Source organism: Biomphalaria glabrata, chromosome 3, assembly GCF_947242115.1.
Source record: "Biomphalaria glabrata chromosome 3, xgBioGlab47.1, whole genome shotgun sequence".
Taxonomy (NCBI): domain Eukaryota; kingdom Metazoa; phylum Mollusca; class Gastropoda; family Planorbidae; genus Biomphalaria; species Biomphalaria glabrata.
The window spans coordinates 18,225,342-18,244,468 of NC_074713.1; the positions used below are offsets into that span (position 1 = coordinate 18,225,342).

At 39.1% G+C, this 19,127-nt stretch overlaps 2 protein-coding genes and 1 long non-coding RNA gene across 3 annotated transcripts in view; 2 read left to right on the forward strand and 1 right to left on the reverse strand.

Annotated features, from left to right (window-relative positions):
* Positions 1-316: 316 nt before the first annotated feature.
* Positions 317-1,078, reverse strand: LOC129924951 (uncharacterized). The gene is made up of 2 exons (XR_008776807.1): positions 632-1,078; positions 317-534 (listed from the first exon to the last, which is right to left on the reverse strand). It is a non-coding gene; the product is annotated as an uncharacterized LOC129924951 (long non-coding RNA).
* Positions 1,079-1,246: 168 nt separating this feature from the next.
* Positions 1,247-10,148, forward strand: LOC106058217 (serum paraoxonase/arylesterase 2-like). The gene is made up of 5 exons (XM_056022877.1): positions 1,247-1,285; positions 2,608-3,257; positions 3,376-3,409; positions 8,807-9,016; positions 9,407-10,148. The coding sequence occupies exons 1-5, from the start codon at positions 1,247-1,249 to the stop codon at positions 9,602-9,604; spliced, it is 1,131 nt and encodes a 376-aa protein (XP_055878852.1). The 3' UTR covers positions 9,605-10,148.
* Positions 10,149-12,804: 2,656 nt separating this feature from the next.
* Positions 12,805-19,127, forward strand: part of LOC106058219 (uncharacterized) — a 69,457-nt gene continuing 63,134 nt past the window's right edge. Inside the window, exon 1 of the mRNA XM_013215591.2 lies at positions 12,805-13,227. The gene's annotated coding sequence lies outside the window, so the exon portion shown is untranslated. The remainder of the gene's footprint in view (positions 13,228-19,127) is intronic.

A 19,127-nucleotide genomic window follows, 5' to 3' on the forward strand; every position in this document is an offset into this window, starting at 1 on the left:
GATAAGATGAATTAAACCTTACTTGAAGATGTCAGCTGATAAGATGAATTAAACCTTACTTGAAGATGTCAGCTGATAAGATGAGTTACCGTGACGTGCTGTGTATTCTATATAATGTCTAAATATTTGTGTTAACTAGTAGATTCAATGAAGAAGATCCTTTTGATTCAAACACAGAAACTTGAAAACACGAACGTAATATACAGCATTTACAAAGTGAACTGTGTCAGGGTTGTGTTAAAGCCTTAGCTCGTTTGCCCGGGCCCCTGACATTCAACAGGCACCTTCGTGCTTACAATAAATAATTGACTCACAGTTAACAATGTAATTGTTTAATGACATGAATATAAGTAATAATGACAACTGATGGAGTAATGACATTGAGTCTAAAATATTATAATATTGTGGTTAAAGTTATTAAACAATAAATCTGCACCTTGCTATCACACAACGCCACACAATAGTACGTTCAACACTGGCCCACTGCTGATAATAAACTCCAATGTAAATCTTGATAATCCCATAACTAGCTCCCTGTAGAGACATAAGAAAAGACAAATTGAAAGTTCTAGTCCCAAAACACTAAGGCAGCGAAACAATTGCGAAATGCAGTCATGCCTTAGATACTCACCCTAAACAGGGGTACACAGAAGAATCTCAAACACACGACGATACACCAGCATAATAACAAAACCACTCCATAAGCTTACAAGCAAGGCAACCAAGAAAGTGCGTTCAAAAATTGTGCACTTACTAAACATTGGTGCTAGAATGCCATAACCTACGCACCGACAAACTGTATCAAGAATATGAAATATTTAAATAACTACTAGATTTAGTGTAAGTGCAAAAGTAATCTCCATTAATTCTAAATCAAGAGTAATGTACGTCTTGCTTCTATGAGAGTCTATCTAAGACTGGCGATTCTAGAACCCGCGTCTTTGTTCTAACCACATGTGTGTCTTGACCTTTTAATTAACGTAATTGCCAAACTAATCAAACCACCTCTCCAACCAATCAAATACTTTTCTATCAAACGTTATATGCGTGATCACTGAATGTTTGCAACGTCACTGGAAAAACCCAGAAACCTTGAACAGAAATTAATTTAATTTAATATTTTAAATTACAACTTGGTCTTGACACGTTGTCACAGTCTTAGTTGACATTGCATGATCTAAAGTTCACGTCATGTTAAGAGTTTAAAAGACACATGGAATTCCTGATGTAGAAAACAGGAAGTAGAATGAAAAAAGTTGACTTGGAGTTCAGTCAAGTCAAGTTAGTAAGGTTTTGCTCCCGGTCCAGGAAGGTTGGACGTTGCTTCCTGGACTGGTGTATATATATGTAGATAGCATGAAAGTCGATGGACTAGTGATTGTTGCTTAATTATATTTGAGAGTTGATTTCATTATGTGCTTATTGAATATTAAAGTATTATACGTATTTCAATGGATAACTATAGTTGAAGCTCCAGTGTCACTAGTAGTAATTGTTCTTATTGTTACCCGCTGAGATGCGGACGTGATTTGTAACTAACATATATTGGATACATTTGATACCGCTGTTATGCGGATAGGATTGTTCATTATTTCTTTACTTGTAGCACTAACAAGGAGTGCAGTATTATTATTATTGTGTTGTAAAAATAAACTTCATATTTGTCTGCTGAAACGGACTTAGGTCAGTTTATAGTATTTGTCACGTGTTAAGAGCACTTCAGGAAGCAAGAACCCAGCATTACACGACATTCGCATTCTGCAACGTTACACCATTCAACATACTGTTATAAACCTGGTGGTGGCACAGATGGGGGTAGTGGTGTGTGTGTAGTCAGCCGACGCAAATCGCCCCAGGCCAGCGCTAGACGAGCGGTCAACCGTGACGAGTTACGACGGTCAGCCGAGACGAGTGTCAACACGGCGGTTCGGGAAGGATCGACGGCGGTTCGGGAAGGATCGACGTCGTGAACAGAGCTCAGGAGCGTCACGAGAGTTGTAGTCATCTGACCACCTGGAAACGTCGAGCGGCGTTCTGTCCGGTTCGAGAAGGCCAGTAGGGACCCTATATAAGAGCGGAGGTGTCGCAGTCAAGACGGTCGAGAAAAGGGGCTCAATACAGCAAGGTTCACGAGAGACGGTTCACGGCAGGAGTTCAGAGCCCGGTTCACTACAGTCCGGTCGACTACAGCACAGTTCAGCGGTGTGGTTCTGTACGGAGCATTACGACGGTTCAGTGCAGAGTACTGTCAAGTACAGTTGAGACGGCTGGCGTCTTGATCTTGGTCTGCGATCGAGTCCGACACAACGAGCCTAGTGTGTGAAGTCAGTCCTGAACTGTTGAACCCAGTGCAAGCCCGGAACGAGACGGAGAGGCCAGTGCAAGAGTTGATACTGCGGAACGGTGTTATCGGAGAGATATTTGTACAGTGTACGTGTTGCCAATTGAACAGTATTGGCTGTTATTTATTCAACTATTAAAGTGTTACGTTACTTTGGAGCCCTGAGTTGTCAAGTTCTTTAAGTTGGTGGTGTATGGTGCAGTTTGCAGAGAGCCTGGATAGTGAGATTCGTAACAATACATTTACACACGTGACATAGACATTAGAGTAAACTCTCTAATCTGATTGCGACACTGGTATCTACTTTTCTCTCTTCAAGACGTGTAAAAGGTGTGCACTACGGTGCTGAAGATTTCCATGTTACCAAAGACGGGCTAGCATTCATCACTTCTGGTCTTAGCTGTAACGCCTCAAGTAGAACTTACCAGGATTTCATTCAAGACAACAAGGTCAAAGGCCACATTTTGCTGTTTGACTTCAAAGATCCTGAACAAGGGGCCGTCGTGTTGAAGATAAGACCCACTGACAAGTTCGACGTGAGCAGGTTTAGACCTCACGGCATCAGAGTCTTGGAGGACAAGGACACAGCCCAACATATTCTGTACGTTGTCAACCATCCATTGTCCCAGCCGGACAGGGTCGAGAAGTTCAGGTACGACCTAACAACCAAAGAGCTTGTCCACAAGAAGTATTTTACCAGTGACTTATTTCGCTTGACCAATGATGTGGCGGCTGTGGAAGAAGATACATTTTACGTGACCAACTGTCTTTATTTCAATGTGTCGTCACTGGCAACGATGGAGAACCTGCTGAGGTTGCCTCTAGGGTCTGTGGTGTACTATAACGGCAGCAACTTTGAAACTGCGATTCCACAAATTTCAGGACCGAATGGAATTTTACTGTCAGAGGACCAGAGGTAAACACAAAGTTTATTTGAACTACATGTACTGGTCACACTCAAACTAGGGAACTTGTTGGACCTTATTGTAATTTAGTGATTTTATTATGAATATAGAGCCTGAATATGTCCATAGTGAACCTGATTTAGGTATGACCGGAAGTAAGTTCGTATGAGAGACGGACAGTCTACAGTAGTAAGTTGGAGGATTTTTGTTGAACAGTCAGTACCAGTATGTAGTTGAGAGAAGTTAGTCAGTGCCAGTATTTAGTTGAGAGAAGTTAGTCAGTGCCAGTATTTAGTTGAGAGAAGTTAGTCAGTACAGGAAATGTAGTTGAGAGATGTTAGTCAGTACAGGAAATGTAGTTGAGAGAAGTTAGTCAGTACCAGTATGTAGTTGAGAGAAGTTAGTCAGTACAGGAAATGTAGTTGAGAGAAGTTAGTCAGTACAGGAAATGTAGTTGAGAGATGTTAGTCAGTACAGGAAATGTAGTTGAGAGAAGTTAGTCAGTACCAGTATGTAGTTGAGAGAAGTTAGTCAGTACAGTATGTAGTTGAGAGAAGTTAGTCAGTACCAGTATGTAGTTGAGAGAAGTTAGTCAGTACAGTATGTAGTTGAGAGAAGTTAGTCAGTACAGTATGTAGTTGAGAGAAGTTAGTCAGTACAGGAAATGTAGTTGATAGAAGTTAGTCAGTACCAGTTTGTAGTTGAGAGTAGTTAGTCAGTACCAGTATGTAGTGGAGAGAAGTTAGTCAGTACCAGTATGTCGTTGAGAGAAGTTAGTTAGTACAAGTATGTAGTTGAGAGAAGTTAGTCAGTACCAGTATGTAGTTGAGAGAAGTTAGTCAGTACCAGTATGTAGTTGAGAGAAGTTAGTCAGTACCAGTATGTAGTTGAGAGAAGTTAGTCAGTATCAGTCTGTAGTCGAGAGATGTTAGTCAGTACCAGTTTGTAGTTGAGAGAAGTTAGTCAGTGTCAGTTTGTAGTTGAGAGATGTTAGTCAGTACCAGTATGTAGTTGAGAAATGTTAGTCAGTACAGGTATGTAGTTGAGAGAAGTTAGTCAGTACAGGAAATGTAGTTGAGAGATGTTAGTCAGTACAGGAAATGTAGTTGAGAGAAGTTAGTCAGTACAGGAAATGTAGTTGAGAGAAGTTAGTCAGTACAGGAAATGTAGTTGACAGATGTTAGTCAGTACAGGAAATGTAGTTGAGAGAAGTTAGTCAGTACAGGAAATGTAGTTGAGAGTTGTTAGTCAGTACAGGAAATGTAGTTGAGAGAAGTAAGTCAGTACAGGAAATGTAGTTGAGAGAAGTTAGTCAGTACAGGAAATGTAGTTGAGAGAAGTTAGTCGGTACAGGAAATGTAGTTGAGAGATGTTAGTCTGTACCAGTATGTAGTTGAGAGAAGTTAGTTAGTACAGGTATGTAGTTGAGAGAAGTTAGTCAGTACCAGTATGTAGTTGAGAGAAGTTAGTCAGTACCAGTATGTAGTGGAGAGAAGTTAGTCATTACCGGAAAAATAGTTGAGAGAAGTTAGTCAGTACCAGTATGTAGTTGAGAGAAGTTAGTTAGTACAGGTATGTAGTTGAGAGAAGTTAGTCAGTACCAGTATGTCGTTGAGAGAAGTTAGTTAGTACAAGTATGTAGTTGAGAGAAGTTAGTCAGTACCAGTATGTAGTTGAGAGAAGTTAGTCAGTACCAGTATTTAGTTGAGAGAAGTTAGTTAGTACAGGTATGTAGTTGAGAGAAGTTAGTCAGTACCAGTATGTAGTTGAGAGAAGTTAGTTAGTACAGGAATGTAGTTGAGAGAAGTTAGTCAGTACCAGTATGTAGTTGAGAGAAGTTAGTCAGTACCAGTATGTAGTTGAGAGAAGTTAGTCAGTATCAGTCTGTAGTCGAGAGATGTTAGTCAGTACCAGTATGTAGTTGAGAGAAGTTAGTCAGTGCCAGTTTGTAGTTGAGAGATGTTAGTTAGTACAGGTATGTAGTTGAGAGAAGTTAGTCAGTACCAGTATGTAGTCGAGAGGTTAGTCAGTACCAGTATGTAGTTGAGAGAAGTTAGTCAGTACCAGTATGTAGTTGAGAGAAGTTAGTCAGTGCCAGTTTGTAGTTGAGAGATGTTAGTCAGTACCAGTATGTAGTTGAGAAATGTTAGTCAGTACAGGTATGTAGTTGAGAGAAGTTAGTCAGTACCAGTATGTAGTTGAGAGAAGTTAGTTAGTACAGGTATGTAGTTGAGAGAAGTTAGTCAGTACCAGTATGTAGTTGAGAGAAGTGAGTCAGTATCAGTATGTAGTCGAGAGGTTAGTCAGTACCAGTATGTAGTTGAGAGAAGTTAGTCAGTACCAGTATGTAGTTGAGAGAAGTTAGTCAGTGCCAGTTTGTAGTTGAGAGATGTTAGTCAGTACCAGTATGTAGTTGAGAGAAGTTAGTTAGTACAGGTATGTAGTTGAGAGAAGTTAGTCAGTACCAGTATGTACTTGAGAGAAGTTAGTCAGTACCAGTATGTAGTTGAGAGAAGTTAGTCAGTACCAGTATGTAGTCGAGAGAAGTTAGTTAGTACCAGTATGTAGTCGAGAGAGGTTAGTTAGTACAGGTATGTAGTTGAGAGAAGTTAGTCAGTACCAGTATGTAGTTGAGAGAAGTTAGTTAGTACAGGTATGTAGTTGAGAGATGTTAGTCAGTACCAGTATGTAGTTGAGAGAAGTTAGTTAGTACAGGTATGTAGTTGAGAGAAGTTAGTCAGTACCAGTATGTAGTTGAGAGAAGTTAGTCAGTACCAGTATGTAGTTGAGAGAAGTAAGTCAGTACCAGTCTGTAGTCGAGAGATGTTAGTTAGTACCAGTCTGTAGTCGAGAGATGTTAGTTAGTACCAGTCTGTAGTCGAGAGATGTTAGTCAGTACCAGTATGTAGTTGAGAGAAGTTAGTCAGTACCAGTCTGTAGTCGAGAGATGTTAGTTAGTACCAGTCTGTAGTCGAGAGATGTTAGTTAGTACCAGTATGTAGTCGAGAGATGTTAGTTAGTACCAGTCTGTAGTCGAGAGAGGTTAGTCAGTACCAGTCGGTAGTCGAGAGATGTTAGTTAGTACCAGTCTGTAGTCGAGAGATGTTAGTTAGTACCAGTATGTAGTCGAGAGATGTTAGTTAGTACCAGTATGTAGTCGAGAGATGTTAGTTAGTACCAGTCTGTAGTCGAGAGATGTTAGTTAGTACCAGTATGTAGTTGAGAGATGTTAGTTAGTACCAGTCTGTAGTCGAGAGATGTTAGTTAGTACCAGTCTGTAGTCGAGAGATGTTAGTTAGTACCAGTATGTAGTCGAGAGATGTTAGTTAGTACCAGTATGTAGTTGAGAGATGTTAGTTAGTACCAGTCTGTAGTCGAGAGATGTTAGTTAGTACAGGTATGTAGTTGAGAGATGTTAGTTAGTACCAGTATGTAGTCGAGAGATGTTAGTTAGTACCAGTATGTAGTTGAGAGATGTTAGTTAGTACCAGGCTGTAGTCGAGAGATGTTAGTTAGTACCAGTCTGTAGTCGAGAGATGTTAGTCAGTACCAGTATGTAGTTGAGAGAGTTAGTACAGGTATGTAGTTGAGAGAAGTTAGTCAGTACCAGTATGTAGTTGAGAGAAGTTAGTCAGTACAGGAAATGTAGTTGAGAGAAGTTAGTCAGTACCAGTATGTAGTTGAGAGAAGTTAGTCAGTACCAGTCTGTAGTTGAGAGATGTTAGTCAGTACCAGTATGTAGTTGAGAGATGTTAGTTAGTACCAGTCTGTAGTTGAGAGATGTTAGTTAGTACCAGTCTGTAGTTGAGAGATGTTAGTACCAGTCTGTAGTCGAGAGAAGTTAGTTAGTACAGGTATGTAGTTGAGAGAGGTTAGTCAGTACTAGTATGTAGTCGAGAGATGTTAGTTAGTACCAGTCTGTAGTTGAGAGATTTTAGTCAGTACCAGTCTGTTGTTGAGAGATGTTAGTCAGTACCATTCCGTAGTCGAGAGATGTTAGTCAGTACCAGTCTGTAGTCGAGAGATGTTAGTTAGTACCAGTATGTAGTTGAGAGATGTTAGTTAGTACCAGTCTGTAGTCGAGAGTTGTTAGTCAGTACCAGTCTCTAGTCGAGAGATGTTAGTCAGTACCAGTCTGTAGTCGAGAGATGTTAGTCAGTACCAGTATGTAGTTGAGAGAAGTTAGTCAGTACCAGTATGTAGTCGAGAGATGTTAGTCAGTACCAGTCTGTAGTTGAGAGATGTTAGTCAGTACCAGTCTGTAGTTGAGAGAAGTTAGTCAGTACCAGTCTGTAGTTGAGAGATGTTAGTCAGTAGGCCTACCAGTCTGTAGTCGAGAGATGTTAGTCAGTACCAGTCTGTTGTCGAGAGATGTTAGTTAGTACCAGTATGTAGTTGAGAGATGTTAGTTAGTACCAGTATGTAGTCGAGAGATGTTAGTCAGTACCAGTCTGTAGTTGAGAGAAGTTAGTCAGTACCAGTATGTAGTTGAGAGATGTTAGTCAGTAGGCCTACCAGTCTGTAGTCGAGAGATTTTAGTCAGTACCAGTCTGTTGTCGAGAGATGTTAGTTAGTACCAGACTGTAGTCGAGAGATGTTAGTTAGTACCAGTCTGTAGTCGAGAGATGTTAGTTAGTACCAGTCTGTAGTCGAGAGATGTTAGTTAGTACCAGTCTGTAGTCGAGAGATGTTAGTTAGTACCAGTCTGTAGTCGAGAGATGTTAGTTAGTACCAGACTGTAGTCGAGAGATGTTAGTTAGTACCAGTCTGTAGTCGAGAGATGTTAGTCAGTACCAGTATGTAGTCGAGAGATGTTAGTCAGTACCAGTATGTAGTCGAGAGATGTTAGTCAGTACCAGACTGTAGTCGAGAGATGTTAGTCAGTACCAGTATGTAGTCGAGAGATGTTAGTTAGTACCAGTCTGTAGTCGAGAGATGTTAGTTAGTACCAGTCTGTAGTCGAGAGATGTTAGTTAGTACCAGTCTGTAGTCGAGAGATGTTAGTTAGTACCAGTCTGTAGTTGAGAGATGTTAGTTAGTACCAGTCTGTAGTCGAGAGATGTTAGTCAGTACCAGTCTGTAGTCGAGAGATGTTAGTTAGTACCAGTCTGTAGTTGAGAGATGTTAGTTAGTATACGCTCCGCATTCGATGGTCCTGGTTCCACTTCCAACCTTGAACGCCACCAGGAGGTTTGGGCCAGCGCAAGGGCGTACACATCTTTTGTAAATGTTTGTAAAATGTTTGACATGTTTCGGATGTTCCTTCAGAGTTGAAGATAATTTCATCCTAGTCCAAACCTACCGCAGGACGACGGGAGATGGGAGCGGGCAGGGTTTGAACCCCGGGACCATCGATAAGTCCGAACGTTAGTCAAGTACTCATACCACACGACCAGGCAGCCATCCTTTTATTCCTGAAGGAACGCCATAAACTTACTAGTCAACCTAAATAACTTGTATTACACTTTAATTATATCGTATTATATCATGTTAAGTAAACATTTGATCACTATTAGCATGTACACATTATACACACATTATACACACATGTACTTGATAGGTACCTTTACGTGAACTGTCCCCTCTTGAAGCGAGTATGGAAAGAAAGGGAGACAACAGCCTAGCGCCTGTGCAGACTTTGAATCTTAGATCCGCCGTTGACAACTTACATCTGAGTTCCAGTGGAAATGGTTTATTTATAGGATCACATCCCATCAGTCACAAAATTATGGCGCATTTGGAAGGTCCGAGAACTCGAGCCCCATCTTCTGTAAGTTGTTAATAATGGCTCAAATGTCAACATTTATTTCTTAACCTTATTTTAATCTGCAATTTTTGTTGAAGCGTACAAAGTCTATCACGTCGTATCTAGATTATAATATTGTGTACAGTGAATCCAATATTTATATAAATATAATGTAAACAGAACTGCAACAGATGTCATGTACCAAACCAGTTTCCTAATTAACATAGGTAAAGCTAGCTCTCTTACTGAAGAATACGCAAGAGTGTACGTTTTCTCATTCTCTTGCTGAAGTGCCATCCTTTCCTCTACTCATACAGTCCCCATCCTACCCAGCTAAGATCTACAATAACATTTATGAATTTATATTTATTTTCAAATACATCCATTTTAAAACTAAGTTGATTCATGTCCAAGGTTCTGTACGTGCCGCTGACCTCTGGTGGGAAAATGACGAGAGAGGAAGACGTCATCGAACTGTTCAGCGATCACGGAGATCTGATCACAGGCTCCTCCGTGGCCACCGTGTACGACAACAAACTCCTTATCGGATCAGTCATTGATACATTGATTATCTGTGAAATGAATGGCCAGGTTTTACCAGAAGGGACATAACTGTGCCAATATTTATTTTGCATTTTCTTTTCATTGGTTAGTTCCCATGCAAGAGTACAAAATTAAAAAGGGATAACATATTGAGAATAATTAATGATTAGAATCACTGTAGATCATAAATATGTAATTATTGGGCTACATTTATGAAACGTGAGAAGCATGTTACTCCGTGTCCCATTAAATTGTACCAATTTAACATCAAAGGGGAAGTAATTATTTAAAAAATTTGAAGTCTTTTATCACTCACGCTGTGTACGTATCTCCCCTTGATAAAGTGAGGTATCTTGGGAAATATTTTCTATTGGTACTGTTTGAAAGCGCATGTAAGCTATGTTATTTAACCATGGTGGGAATTGTGACCTTTACTTATCTACAGACCATTTTCTTTTGTGACGAAAAATATTGGAAAAACATTATATTCCTTTCTATACATTTTCCTATAACGAAAACTCAAGTCTAATTAAAACATTTGTGTGTTAGCCTTCAAAATGATCTTTATATCCATTAACTCAATTTCCTTTAATTTCTATAGACCTTCTTTGGGATTTATACTAGTTTTATAAAGCTATTGGATTCAATAAACAGCCTGTTCATTGAACTGACATTAAATGAATAAGGAAATATATAAGAAATATAATTGATAATAGATAAATAGAACCCTTAACTTTGATACATTGTATTAGTAGAAGAAAGTCTCGTCCCCAAATGAAAGTGTTGCCCCGGTGTACATATTGACTAGTGTACCGGTAAATAGTTTCTTGTGTTTCTTACATGAGATTGTTGGCATAGCAAAGTGCCGAGATGGTAACAATACAGTCAAAGGATTGCCTGCACAGTACGTAAGCTTTATATCTGCTAACATACGGAATAACTTGTTGGCAAGGCAACACCTCATCTAAATTGTTGCGACGTCTAGAAAACATCATAAAAAGGGCATCAAAAATTACGCTCACAGCATTACCACATTTAAAGGAACTTTTTGAACAAAAGTGCCTAAGAAAAATCGAACAAAATCTTGGAAGACAACGGCTACCCGCTCCATCAGAACTACGTCAGGTCGTCGCGAAGTGGGCGACTGCTGTTAATCAAAACAAGAACGGAGCGATACAAAAACTCGTTCGTACCTCACTCGGTCAGACTATATCACGGCCACTCATTGATCAGGGAACATGAAAAGCACCAAGATGCCTGTGTGTAGTCGCTGAATGAACTCTTTATGTTGTGTCTGTTGTATTTATGTGTATGTTTCTGTTATGTTGTCTTTATATGAAAAAAGAGTCCTGATAATCACAACAAATTTCCATAAGGATCAATAAAGCAGTCTTAGTCTTAGTCTTATATATACAGACACAAAGATAGGTCTTCGTTAGAATGTCTGCGCAGTAGACTAAACCTGCAGACACATAGTAAATACAAATTGTTTCTGATTTACACTATCACGATACCCTCCTTTTTTCACACACAGCCACCAACACACCCATACATGTGTATTAAACATTTCTAAATTGCATTAGATCATGATGTCACAAATAACAATAATATCTATTCTATAAATGCAACCTTTTGACTTGCCTCAAATATTGGAGAACTCTGGATTACATTAATGTTAAAATGAGTGTGTGTGTGTGTGTGTGTATTGTTGTGTATGTAGTTTGCCCCCAAAGATATATGTTCACAATGATAAAGCAAAGACGCCAATAATTTACAACATTCTTAACAATTTTTTTTTAGTATCAAATGTGTTTAGAAGATGGCTGCCACGAGATTTACAAATCTTATCTCTCGCTGTAGAATGCAGTTTTTGTTTCAGGATACAGGGGTACATTTTAAATCTGTAAACAGGATACGTCAGTCAATAGTTAGGTCTATGATTTATACACATTTTTATTATTCAGAATTCATTTTTTAGAACAATTCAGTTAATTTTTCTATTACGAAAAGCGAAAACCACGGAAAAAAACAACAACAAAGAAATTACTTCCTATGAATACATTGCAGTTCTATGAAGTTTACAAATTCTAGAATCTATATAGTGACGAAAAGAAATATTAACATACTATTTTTTTAAAGCAAAGCTTATTTTGAGTGACATTGCATGATAATTGCATCAATTATTTCATTAATTTCTAATAGCTGTTGACTAACAATAATAAATGTGAGCGAATAGAACTAATGTTATTTATTGTTTATGTTTAGCAGCGCAGCTTTGCTTGTAGAATATTCAGTGAGCTATGGTCCAATTACTTTTGTGAACCAGTTTGATATTACTAAGTAAGATAGATAGATAGATAGCGATAGATAGATAGTGATAGATAGATAGTGATAGATAGATAGATACAGATAGATAGGCAGATAGACAGATAGATAGGCAGATAGATAGATAGATAGATAGATAGATAGATAGATAGATAGATAGATAGATAGATAGATAGATAGATAGATAGATAGATAGATAGATAGATAGATAGATAGACAGACAGACAGATAGTGATAGATAGATGGATAAAAAGATAGATAGATAGATAGTGATAGATAGATATAGATAAATAGATAGTGATAGATAGATAGATAGATAGATATAGCATATCTCTCAGTGTATAATTCATTTGCCTCACCCCATACACTGTGGTAGTTCCTCTTTCAGACCTTGTGATCTAGAGGACAGTTGATGTAAAGGCCATATTTTTCTGTGGCCAACGGTTAGAGAAGAAGGTGTCATGTGGCCAGCACAACAACTAACCACCTTTACTTTTCCCCAACTAATGCCAGGTACCCATTAGAGCTGTGTGGACTCAAGAGTCTCCCTAAACATCCCAAAATTGAAAATGCTAGTCTTCAACAGGATTTGAGCCTGGTAGCCCCTCGGTTCGAAAGCCAAGCGCTTTACCACTCAGCCACCTCTCCTATCTACACTGTGGTATAGAGCGGGAAAATTGGAGGGCGGGAGGAGATGGGGCTCATGAAGGTCTTCTGTCCTGACAAAGCTTTGATCTCTAGCCTTTCAGGTTTGCATACTTGAATAACACCTTTAGCTGTGTGTTTACTTTAAAAGAGAAAAATAACATTGGAAATAAAAATCGACTGTTATAGACTTCTCTGCAATGTCTAGTGTACATGTGGGGGGATCTGGGTGGGGTTCACAACCTTGACTACGGTTACTGGTATCAGATGATCGGTGCTGTATAGGATAGTGTTAAAACAAATGTATGCCATCTGTTGATATAGTGCTGGAGACTAGGTGCAGTTACGTGCGTGTGAGAACAAGAGAAACTGAAATCTGAGAACCATTGAAAGAACGACAACTGGAGGAGGACGAGTTGTTTAAGTAAATACTTCACGGCGTCTCAGAGGGCGATTTCTCACTTGGTTGAAAAAAGAAAAAAAAAAAGGAAAGGAAAAAAAAAATCTTACCAAAACATTTGAATTTCTTAAGTCGACATTACACAGGCAAGGTTTAGCAGAGTTATTGTTCTTGGACTTCCGTGTAACGATCAAATCACTTGAGTGAACCCGAAATGTGGGCTTGTTCTAATTGTGATTCTTTCAAAATTGACTGGAATACATTTCTACTGATGTAGATCTGGATAACTGTAGTGGATTGAAGCCCTTAAAAGAAATTCTCGGTTAGTATATTTCCTTGATCGTGGTACACGAGCTATTAAAATAACGTAGATAGTTGAAAGTCAGACGTAAAACATGCATATACATAACATAAATACATATAGACATTCATACTTATGCGTAAATAAAGACAAAATAATAATGAGCCTTTTTATTCCGAATGTAATTCGTTTTACAATATCTACATATTTATATAGATTAGCCTGCAGATTTACCTGTAGCTCCGAATCTTTATATGTTTGTACAATATCAGCCGATGACTAGTTTCGTTTGCAATGTTCCTATCAATTTGGGATGCTCAGATAAACACGATATTTTGTTTAAATTATTAGTCTTCCATCTAATACATTTACATTTCTAAAAGAAATTTGACCTCAGAGCTTCAGAAACGCAAATCTAATTTTTTTGCAACGCTTTTATTAACTCATTCTGTAGCTTTCTTGTATGTTTCTTGTAATGTTTATATTTTCGCAATCAATTATGCGACCACTTCTGCTTAATCAATCGTCATCCAACTTTGCATACAAGCTCATGCTCTATGACAATGTATGAATGAATAAAAAAATCAACCAATTAATTCATCAATTAGACGTAAGTAATTAATTTAGTTTTTAAATATGTATGTACTAAGCTAAGGGTAGATAAGTCGTGGGTGGTATGTAAACAATAGCACTACACACTTGTGTGTGTGAATTCTCTTAGTGAGTGGAAATGTTTCATTATTACATGGAGTCTTTCCACTGGCGGATCCAGATCTTCGGAGTGGGGGGGGGGGGGCGATTTTTTTTCCAAACCCTAACCCTAACGCCCAGTAAACCCTAACCCTTTGCATAAACGCGCGTACAGCATATATATGTAATAATACAATACAATAAGACTGTTTATCAATGTTCGGCAAAGCCCCGACGCCCAAAAGCGTTTTCTTGCCTTTTTCACTGCAGAAACGCATCGTCCTGACATCTACAGCTCATTATTTATCCGTGGGGTTCGGGGCAAAGCTCCGACGCCAAAAGCGTTTTCTTGCATTTTTCACGGCTGAAACGCATCGTCCTGACATCTACAGCTTATTATTCATTCTATTATAAAGGACCTTTTGAATAATGTGGAAAATATTCTAATATGAATTTATAGTCCCTTAATACATTGCAAATACAACCGATTTGTTCTTTGAAAAGATAAGATAATCCCACATATTTAGATTAAGGATTTGAGGATCGCCGCCGAAAAAAAATAATTCGATTAATAATATTCAATAAAATTCGAGCATAAATTGTGAGTTATAGTCCTAAATTTATTTAACTATAAAAATATGAGATGTAAAGGTTGGAAAAAGTCGACTAGTAAAAGATTATCTGGCCTTTGAACTCTCTCAACCGTGACTGCTATATTGAAAAATTTCGCTTCAATTACAAGTTTTCCAAAGCAAAATCTTTCTTAAAATAGATATGATAAATTCATGTCAAATTACACAAACTCTGTCTGGAAAGGGGAATGGCGGTAAAATGAAAACGATTAATCCTCGCTCCTTTTTATAATTTCTGCTAATGATTGCATTTTGCATTAAAGAATAGGGGTTGGACGACTCGATATAAGAATTTACTGTATAGCATATATAAATTATATTAGTGACAGATTTTTTAAATTTTGTAATTTCTTACTATAATATATGGCTCCTTTTGTCTCGAAAGGCAATGGATGCGCCCAAGTGAGTCACTGGTATTGGCTTAATCTTGAGACGGGGCAGAATCTGGTGTGGCTAATCAAGCCAATTCTAGAACGGCAGACTTTGCCACAATTCGTACATGTGTATGCCTCTGATTTAGGGCTAGCAGACAGGGCAGCTTTCTTTTTTTCCCTCTTGATTAAAGCCGCTTCAATTCTTTTGTTCTCAGCAAAGGTTGTCCCAGCACGCACAGTCTGTCTCCATGCACTCCGGTCTTTGGCTATGTTTTCCCACATACTTTCACTGATGCCTGAGGCTCTCATGTCTCGCTTGCAGACATCTCTATATGTTAGTCTTGGGCGGCCCTTGGGTCTGACTCCTTCCACAAGCTCAGCATATAAGATATCTTTCGGGATTCTACCATCTGGCATGCGGGTGACATGTCCGAGCCAGCGTAATCTTCTTTGTGTCAGGAGAGCATACATGCTGTTCATATTGGCCAATCTCAAAACTTCCTGATTGGAGACATGGTCCCTCCAAGAGATGCCCATTATGCGCCTCAGGCAGCGCAAGTGGAAACTATTCAATCTGTGCTCTTGGTACATGTATGTTGACCAGCTTTCACTGCCATAAAGGAGAGTGCTCACAACACAGGCGTTGTAGACTAGGATTTTGGTCGCTGTGGTCAATTTACCATTTTCCCAAACGCGCTTGGAGAGTTTTGCCAATGCTGTGGTAGCTTTTCCTATCCTTTTTGTCAGCTCGATGTCTAAGTCTAGGTTACTGACAATTGTTGAACCCAAGTAGGTAAATTCCTGCACCACTGAAAGGGTGTGGTTCCCAATTTGTATTATAGGTATTTCTGCGACGTCTTGTGCCAGGATTTCGGTCTTGGAGAGACTTATAGTAAGGCTAAACTCTTGACAAGCAGCTGCTAAGGCGTTCACTAGCTTCTGTAGACCTCCTTGTGAGTGAGATACGAGTGCCGCGTCATCGGCAAACAGCAGCTCCCTTATCAAGATACGACGCCTTTTCGTTTTGGCTTTAAGACGTGCCAGGTTAAAGAGCCTTCCATCGGATCTGCTATGGATGTATATTCCGTCTTCCAGGGATTTAAAAGCACTGGATAGTACGACTGAGAAGAAGATGCCAAATAGTGTAGGGGCCAGTACACATCCTTGTTTTACACCGCTCTTAATGGAGAATGGCCTGGAGGAAGAACTTTCAAACTGAACGGTGCCCTGCATATTTTCGTGAAAAGCTGACACTAGTTTTCTTAACTTATTTGGGCAGCCGATTCTCTCTAGTACAGCAAACAGACCGCTTCTGCTAACAAGGTCAAAGGCCTTGGTCAAATCAATAAAAGCTATGAAGAGGGGCTGCTTTTGTTCTCTGCTCTTCTCCTGTAGCTGCCGCAGAGAGAAAATCATATCTGTTGTAGATCTACCTGCCCTAAAGCCACACTGCGACTCTGGATAAACACGATCTGCCAGGATCTGTAATCGCTTTAGTAATACTCTAGCAAAAGCTTTTCCGACTATGCTAAGCAGTGAGATGCCTCTGTAATTGTTACAATCAGAGCGGTCGCATATAGCATATATAAATTATATTAGTGACAGATTTTTTAAATTTTGTAATTTCTTACTATAATACAAAAAGTAAAAAGTATTGGTTTGTCCGATTGGGGGAAGGTGATTGCATGTATCGCACTTCCACCTGTTTATATTATATAGATATTCGACTAATTTTGTTCACATACTATGATTTCTCCATAAAAGTAGGACCCCCCCCTCCCCCCACACTCAATCGGCCAACAGGTGAATGACATAATATAAAGACCGATTAAATTACCAATGACAAGTTTTAATCCTATAGGTATTTAATTGATTCTGAAAGCAAGCTGTGATTTCTACAAATAAATAGGGCCGCCCCCCCACTCGACCAAATCGGCCAAAATACTAGAAGAGGGGGGCGAAATAATCTAAAAATTGGTTGAAATATAAATAATTAGTTTCAGTGGCGTAGCTAGAGTATATGATGCCTGGTGCGGTACCTCATCTTGATGCCCCCCCCCCCCAAAAAAAAAACACAAAAAACTAATTAATAACATTGCAAAACCTGTTCAAAATAATATGTATTCATAAATCAAATATTGTTAATTCAAAAAAATCACTTTTACATAAACATACTACAAATGAATTTTACGCGCTTTCTTGCTGGCAAAAGTATCAATAATTTTATCGAAATCCATTTTTTTCCCACCAGCTCTTGTTCAAAGGACAAAATGGCCAAATTAGTGAGTCGTAAATTTGTCATCGTTGATCGCAAGTAATTCTTGATTAGTTTAAGTTTGGAAAAACTTCTCTCGCATTTAGCAACGCTTACCGCAATAGTAAAAAATATGCGAATCATGATGACGATATTCGAGACTAAATCATCTAGCTGATATTTTTTTATAAATCTCAAGAGCTCAACAGCTCCTTGTTTTGGAAGTGCGGAGGATTCTGATGAAACTGTGACAAACCGTTGAAGCCTCTTTCGCTCCAGCAGAAATTTGTTTTTATCAATGTCGCTAGGAGTACTATTGAGATTGATTTCGACCTGAGGATTTAATAGCTGGGAAGGCGACAAAAATGCATATCTATCTGCTACATTTTTGAGGTTCTGTACTGATTCTCAGATATGAACACACGCTTTCGGCAAAGGTAATGCTGGCTTCAGCGATGACCTCTCGATTACTACTTAAAAATGTCTCTAATGTTTTTAGTTTGAGTGAGCAGTCTCGAATAGACAATCCTTGTTTTTGAAGGTAGAATTGTGCATCATTAATTTCAGTTAATACAGGAGCCCAAAACCCAAGATAGGTGACAAAATTAAAAGACTTAACAGCAACCAATAATCCACCTGCTTCAGATCTAGTCGATGAATTTTCATCTCTGCTAGTTAATGTCTCCAGAGTTTGAGCAGGCAACGAATAGTGACTTCTAGAATACGTTTTTGGACACCGTAGTTTTGACCTTTCATGACCGCAGCATTATCATAGCCTTGACCCCTGCAGTCCATTATGTCTAAGCCATCCGAACGCAGTTTCTCTAGAATCATCTCAGCGATTCCAGCAGTATGCTTGTCCTTTGTGTCGATGAAGTCAATAAAAGACTCACGAACCTGCACCCCGTCATTATCCATGACAACGTACCGTAAAATTTGGGAAGTTTGATCCAGCTTTAAGATGTCAGGTGTACTGTCAAAAATAATAGAGAAATATTTGGCTTGTTTTACTTGCTGTATGATTTGTTTTTTTTAGCGTGATCCCCCAATTTTGTAATAAATTCATTTTGTATTTGTGGAGACATGTATGTATTCGGTCTGGAACAAAGCTTAGTTCGAAGCACATGCTCCCTCAAGAGTGGATCGTACGTTGATAGTAATTTTACGAACTCTCCAGGTTTTCGTCTCTTGTATAATCAAATCTTGGGCCTTGTTGTCCATTTTGTTTCCTACTCTCAGGCGAACTTCAAGTTCCCTCCAAGCAAGCGATGACTGAATGTGAGCTCTGCTGGTCTCATGTTTTTCTATTTTCGGGGATAACCTCCACCACTCATTGAATCCATCTTTGGATTTAAATGAAGATGATGAAATCTTAACAAACGTGGCCCCTTTACATTTAAGGAGGGAGAGGGCGGTACTTACGGCCTACGAGCGCTACAAAAGGGGCGACTGTAGGCTACCCACCTCAATATTAGTGCGACAGTGGAAAGAGAGGAACCGCATAAAAATACGATCGTTCCTCCACATTGCGGCCTATTTGTCAAAATCAGCTCACGGAAATAGGAAATTAATACACACTGGGGGAATTTTGGTGCCCCTCTCCACTTGGTGCCCTGTGCGGCCCGCACCACCCGCACATTGGTAGCTACGCCACTGATTAGTTTATATTATTAACATAAGTAATAAATTCGTATACAAATTGTGGGAATTCTATACTAAAATTCGTCCGCCCCGCCCCTACCGCCCCTCCCCCCCTGGATCCGCCAGTGAGTCTTTCCAGTGACATTGACCACAATCTATTTCTTCTAATAACAAACCAGCTAATGATTTTACGTGACTAAAGGCGACGTGACCTGATGTGAAGTGCTTTCTGCCTAGATATATTACGTCACTACGATACGTGTTAACTAGTATCTTAAGTACTTTTGATGCCCAAGACAGATCTAATTGGTAGCATTCTTCTATCAGTAG